Source organism: Bombina bombina, chromosome 7 (assembly GCF_027579735.1).
Source record: "Bombina bombina isolate aBomBom1 chromosome 7, aBomBom1.pri, whole genome shotgun sequence".
In the NCBI taxonomy this organism is placed as follows: Eukaryota; Metazoa; Chordata; class Amphibia; order Anura; family Bombinatoridae; genus Bombina; species Bombina bombina.
The window spans coordinates 589,383,820-589,391,320 of NC_069505.1; the positions used below are offsets into that span (position 1 = coordinate 589,383,820).

General features: G+C 31.3%; 1 protein-coding gene across 1 annotated transcript; it reads left to right on the forward strand.

Annotated features, from left to right (window-relative positions):
• The first annotated feature begins 5,443 nt into the window (after positions 1–5,443).
• LOC128636620 (olfactory receptor 5V1-like) lies at positions 5,444–6,376 on the forward strand. The gene has a single exon (XM_053689612.1). It carries the CDS (start codon positions 5,444–5,446, stop codon positions 6,374–6,376), a length of 933 nt encoding a protein of 310 aa, XP_053545587.1.
• The last annotated feature ends 1,125 nt before the right edge of the window (positions 6,377–7,501 follow it).

Below are 7,501 nucleotides of genomic sequence, written 5' to 3' on the forward strand. Positions count from 1 at the left end.
TGAACCCTAGGTCCATGGGAACTGGATGCTCCTTGGAAGTGGAGGTACTGGAACTTGTTGGGAAGTATTTATGTGATGGTTCTAGGTGTGAGCGTTCTGCACGCCTCTCTCTCAATCTTCGGTCAACATGGATGGATAAATCAATCAGACCCTCCAGGGTCCTAGGTAGTTCTGTACGGGCTAACTCATCTTTCAGTGGGTCACTCAATCCAAGTCGGTATTGATTGCGGAGAGATACATCGCTCCATTCGGAATCTTGTGCATAGAGTTTAAACTCAGTTAAATATTCTTCGACGGGCCTGCGTCCCTGTTTGAGAGAATGCATACTAGTTTCAGCAGACAGTTGTCTCTGAGTGTCCTCATAGAGAGTGCCCATTTGGGAGAAAAAATCTGAGAGTGATGCGAGTATAGGATCATCAGTCTCAAAGAAAACATCAGCCCATTTCCTGGGTTCACCTCTTAGGAAGGAGATGACTGTCATCACTTTTATTCTCTCATTATGATAAGTCTTTGGTCTCATTTGAAACAGTAGCCTACAAGCATTTTTGAATTGTCTTAACAGTTGACCTCTGTCCGGAAAATAGATCAGGTAGAGAGACTTGAGGTTCTGGGGTATTATTCCTGACGATAGCCCTTAAAGAGTCGTTTTGGATTTGTAATTCCCTGACACCCTGAGAGAGTTGATCCACACGCTGTGACAAGTTATAAACAACAGTGGGTATATCTGCTGGATTCATTTTTTAAGGTCAATTAATATGTAATGCAGCGTTAGCTTATTCTGAAATTTATGAGAGTCTGGATCACAACTGCAGAATATTTTTTGAGATAAGTTTGGAAATGGTTTTTATTTTGTTGAGTGTATCCCTTTAAATGAACTTCTTGTTATTTGGTTACAGGAGAGAAATTTGAGTCCTGTAATATATCTTAGAATGATATAATGTAAACTCCTAAGATTAGGTTTTATATAAGTATGAAGTTTATGAATATGAGAAAATAAAACCCATAAGCTGTTTATATTGCTTTCTCGATTGAGGAGATTGTAGTATAGTAATCACTGAGAGGTACCTTCAAGATGCAGCCTTGATGGATCTGTGGAGCGTTGATCAGAATTGCAACAACTTTCCAGGAGGTGTGACTCTGAGCACCAATTGGGTGTGAGGTATTATGTAGAGACAGATGATTCCGACGAGCAGGCCTGGAGCGCTTGTAAGTTGCGCGTGTGACATAGTTGCGGAGGTGTGTACCAGAGCACCAATCAGATGGGAGTAAAGTCGGCAGCTCGGTTCTCTGGATAGATACGGTAACTGGAGCTTTTGTTTAGTTGCGGCAGAGACCGCAGACCACAGATGACTGGTAGAGTTTGACTGGTTTCGGAATAGCTGATTTATAGAAGATAGGATTACTTGTGCAAAAGTATTTGTTTAGACAGGCTGAACTCGTAATAGAGAGCAGAGAACAAGAAGGCAAAAAGTCCTGGTTATAATCCCCTGCAACGGCAGGTGTTGAAGTAAATAATCCTCAGGTGAAATAGTTGAATAAATCCTTTTCTTTAAGGTAGAGTTTAGTCAATGGAGATAGGAACAAGAGTAACACAGCAGTCTTGCTACATATCAAGATTAATTGACAACAGGGCAGGGTGCATTGTGGGAATTTATAGAGTTATCTTAAAAGGACATAGCATAGCAGAGGAAATCCCTGACAATCTATCTATCTGTCTGTCTGTTTTAATATCTATCTATCATATATCTATCTGTCTGTCTGTCCTATCTATCTGCCTGTCTGTCCTATCTATCTATCTATCTATCCATATATCTGCCAATCGAACTGACATTTAAACCTTAAAAGTGCCAAAATATATCTAAGCGTTACCTCTTCAGGCAAAGTGTTGCTCATACAGAGCAGGCCTTTGGATTTAATATATACATGTATATATTATATGCATATAAATATATATATATATACCAACTATTTATTGCCAAGGACTTAATCCTTCACTTTTCTTATATTGCCCAATAATGCTAAAAGGAATAATACAATAATGCTAAACAAATAACATAATAATGCTAAATAAATAATAATATAATGCATAATAACACAGTAGACGATTCTAAAAAAAACATAATAATGATAAAAGAAATTATGCTAAACAAATAACATAATAATGCTAACAAAACAATAATGCTAAAACAATACAATAATACTAAAAAAATAACATAATAATGCTAAAAAATAAAATACAATAATGCTAAAAAATAACATAATAATGCTAAAAAATAATACAATAATGCTTAAAATAAACATAATAATGCTATAAAAATAACATAATAATGCTAAAAAAATACAATAATGCTTAAAAAAATATAATAATTCTAAAAAAATAACATAACAATGCTAAAAAAGATTAACATAATAATGCAATAATGCTTAAAAAACATAAAAATGCTAAAAATAATAAGATAATAATGCTTAAAAAATGCAAAAAATGCATCAGGTTTAGCCTCTACAGGTTCCTATTTGAACACATTTTTTGTAGCTATAATAATTTTATGTCATTATTATTAATATTTTATATTTAATATTTCAATAATGTGCCTTAAGATGATTAATTCTTCATGTGCATTTATTTAACACTGAGGTGTAAAGCATATTAATGATATTTTACATTCCTATGTTCTTTAAATAGAAACAAAATAATAATTTGTATTATTTTTTTCTATCTGAAAATGTTAATGTAAAATATATATACCTATATATTTATAGGAATAGATATACAGGTATAGGTATAGATATATATGAGTGAACCTGGAGCAGGTTATGTTACTATGTACATGAAGCCCATTGTGCATTTTACAAATTTGGAATTTAATAAATTTTAACATTATGCTGTTAAAATTCAATAAAAATACACTTTTAAAGCTAATTTTGAATAAAAAAAAAAGCAGCACTAATTTATATCTAAAATGTATCCATCTTTAGTATTATTGACCTTAGTTAGCTTATTGCAAATCAGATGCTAAGTGTCTATATCGGTTACTTAAAATTCAAATGTTTTAAATCCAAAATGCAAAGTTAATGAAAAGCAGTTTTTTTTGTTAACCAGGATTATCAATACAGATAAGGAAGAGATGAATCATATATATATATATATATATATATATATATATATATATATATGTAAATATATTTAGATATATATATATAGATATAGATATAAATACACAAATCATATTTGTCCTTAAAACTGCAGAGAATTGTTTATCTATTTTAAAGAGTTCATTGATTCACTTTTAGATGTTAAAGGGACAGTCTACACCAGAATTTGTATTGTTTTAAAAGATAGATAATCCCTTTATTACCCATTCCCCAGTTTTGCATAACCAACACAGTTATAATAATATACTTTTAACCTCTGTGATTATCTTGTATCTAAGCCTCTGCAAACTGCCCCTTTATTTCAGTTCTTTTGACAGACTTGTAGACTAGCCAATCAGTGCCTGCTCCCAGATAACTTCACGTGCACGAGCACAGTGTTATCTATATGAAATACGTGAGCTAACACCCTCTAGTGGTGAAAAACTGTTAAAATGCATTCTGAAAAGAGGTGGCCTTCAAGGTCTAAGAAATTAGCATATGAACCTCCTAGGTTAAGCTTTCAACTAAGAATACCAAGAGAACAAAGCAAAATTGGTGATAAAAGTAAATTGGAAAATTGTTTAAAATTACATGCTCTATCTGAATCATGAAAGTTTATTTTGGCCTAGACTGTCCCTTTAAAACATCTAAAAGTAATCACTGAATATTCCATTCTACCAAAATTCAACTTGGCACTCATCACATCCCTATTTACATCTTGTATTGTACCAGACTGTAATAGTGTTATCCCACAGAGATCCGACATATAGGGATGCACTCTTCAAAAATAGTTGTGTTCACTAAACTTTTTTAAATTCGAATATATCAATTTTAGAATAGTATCAAGTTAAATTGTTTATCACTGTATCACCAGTTGTTACAGTAACTTAGTTGCATAATAACACAGTAGACAATTCTAAAAAAAAAACCATAATAATGCTAAAAGAAATAATACAATAATGCTAAACAAATAGCATAATAATGCTAAATAAATAATAATACAATGCATAATAACACAGTAGACAATTCTAAAAAAAAACATAATAATGCTAAAAGAAATAATATAATAATGCTAAACAAATAACATAATAATGCTAAATAAATAATAATATAATGCATAATAACATAGTAGACAATTCTAAAAAGAACCATAATAATGCTAAAAGAAATAATATAATAATGCTAAACAAATAACATAATAATGCTAAATAAATAATAATATAATGCATAACAACACAGTAGACAGGCTAAAAGAAATTATGCTAAACAAATAACATAATAATGCTAAAAAAACAATAATGCTAAAAAAATACAATAATACTAAAAATATAACATAATAATGCAAAAAAATTTAATACAATAATCCTAAAAAAATAACATAATAATGTTAAAAAATAAAATACAATAATGCTAAAAAAATAACATAATAATGCTAAAAAAATAATACAATAATGCTAAAAATAAACACAATAATGCTAAAAAAATAACATAATAATGCTAAAAAATACAATAATGCTTAAAAAAATATAATAACTCTAAAAAAATAACATAACAATGCTAAAAAAGAATTACATAATAATGCTAAAAAAATAATGCAATAATGTTAAAAAAACATAAAAATGCTAAAAATAATAAGATAATAATGCTAAAAAAAAAGACAAAAATGCATCAGGTTTAGCCTCTACAGATTCCTATTTGAACACATTTTTTGCAGCTATAATAATTTTATGTCATTATTATTAATATTTTATATTTAATATTTCAATAATGTGTCTTAAGATGATTAATTCTTCATGTGCATTTATCTAACACTAATGTGTAAAGCATGTTAATGATATTTTACATTCCTATGTCCTTTAAATAGAAACAAAATAATAATTTGTATTATTAAATATTTATTTCTATTTCTATCTGAAAATATTAATGTAAACTATATATACTGTACCTATATATCTATAGGAATAGATATACAGGTATAGGTATAGATATACATGAGTGAACCTGGAGCAGGTTATGTTACTATGTACATGAAGCCCATTGTGCATTTTACAAATTTGGAATTTAACAAATTTTAACATTATGCTGTTAAAATTCAATAAAAATACACTTTTAAAGCTAATTTTGAAAAAAAAAAAAGCACTACGTTATATCTAAAATGTATCCATCTTTAGTATTATTGACCTTAGTTAGCTTATTGCTAATCAGATGCTAGGTGTCTATATCGGCTACTTAAAATTCAAATGTTTTAAATCCAAAATGCAAAGTTAATCAAAAGCAGTTTTTTTTGTTAACCAGGATTATCAATACAGAGATGGAAGAGATGAATCAGACAATAGTGACTTATTTCATTATTAAGGGGATTTCAGATGTCCCTCAGCTCCAGACTCCAATATTTGTTGTGGTTCTGCTCATCTATCTTATAGCACTTGGCAGTAACATGACTATTCTTCATCTGGTCAGCCAGGATCCTCACCTGCACACCCCTATGTATTTCTTTCTGGGCAACTTGTCTGTTCTGGATATGTCCTATGCCACTGTCAGTCTACATAGGGTTTTTGTCACCTTCATATCAGGATACAATATTGTTTCATACCTGGCCTGTATTGTACAATTTGATGTGTTTGCATCTTTAACCATAAATGAGTTGTTAATACTCACGGCTATGAGTTATGATCGCTATGTGGCCATCTGTAATCCGCTAAATTATCACATGACCATGAGCCGCACAGTCTGTATTCTCCTGGCCAGTTTTTGTTGGGTGTTCAGTTTCATAGAAAGCTTACCTTATCTTCTGTTACTAGTGCGATACACTTGTTACACGTCCAACAAAATCAATCACTTCTTCTGTGATGTTATAGCACTTCTGAAACTCATCTGCAGTGACACCTCAGATTTTTATATCTTGGTTTTTACAGAAGCTTTGTTTATCACAGTTTTAACCCCCTTCATGCTCACCTTTATCTCTTATGTATTTATCATTACTGCCATCCTGAGGATACGGTCTAGTTCTGGAAGACGTAAAGCCTTCTACACTTGTTCTTCACACCTCACAGTCGTTATTCTTCTCTATGTGTCTCTCACCTGCCAATATATAAGGCCCTCTGCAAAAGACAGTTTGGGTGACATTAAGATTCTACCTTTGTTTAACACTGCGGTTGTCCCCTTACTAAACCCATTGATATACAGCTTAAAAAATAATGACGTGAAATCAGCACTGAGACGTAAATTGAAAACTTTACAATGAGTTACACAATACCAGAAAAATATTCCAATCACTACCTTGTGTAAAGATCCTTTCTTCCTGCTTTATATTGAAACACATAGGGCCCAATTTACTAAGCACGGTGCGGACAAGGTTCCTGACCTGTCTGCCCGGCTTCACATAGAATGGATAGAATACACTGTAATCTGCTGTTCGAATGCAGAGAAGGGCCTATCAATCTCTCTGAACGAACGTGTTCGGGCTGATTTCTACCCCCCAAGTCAGAGGTGGCGGAGAGTGTATAAAGTAGCGATCGGATGACTGCATCTTACATTGTGGAAAGTGCACTCGCATGTGCAAACCTGCCCTGCAAGGGCTAAAAAGCAGCTTTCACTGCTTAGTACATTAAGCTCATAACCATTTTTTTCATAATTAAAAAAAATGAATTTTTTTTAAGATGAATCACATTAAAAAACAAAACTCCCTAATTACATTATATCTATCATAAAATGTTATTGGTTCATAGAGTATTTTTTTATAAACGATTTTTTTTTTTATACTTCAAAATGAGAAGCCCATATCACAATGTCTATCATTTAATTTATATATAATTTAAGTTGGTTGTGTATTTTGTAATAAAAACATTTTTTTTCCCTTTTAACTGCAATGTTTGTTTAAAGATTTACATTTATACATTAAAGGACTACTCAAGGATTTAAAGGGACTCAAAGGTACATGAAAACCAAACTTTTTTTGTCATTCTCTTAGAATCCTTTATGGAAGTAGACTCAATGCACAACTTAGAGTTTAATATTACCTTTGTAATTACCTTGTATCTAAACCTTTGCAGACTGCCCCCTTATCTCAGTGCTTTTGACATACTTGCATTTTAGCCAATCAGTGCTCCAAGGGAGTGAGCACAATGCTATCTATATAACACACATTAACTAGCAAAGTTTAGCTGTGAAAAACTGTCAAAATGCACTGAGATAAGAGGTGGTTTTCAATGATTTAGAAATCAGTTTGAGCCTACCTAGGTTTAGCTTTCAACAAAGAATACCAACAGAACAAAGCAAATTTAAGGATAAAAGTAAATTAGAAAGTTGAATAAAATTACAGTTTAATTTTGACTTCACTGTCCCTTTAAACATTAACTCCTGCAGCCAA

What these genes read in the sequence shown, in the direction of transcription:
- LOC128636620 (XM_053689612.1), top strand. Translation starts at nt 5,444, where the DNA reads ATGGAAGAGATGAATCAGACAATAGTGACTTATTTCATTATTAAGGGG.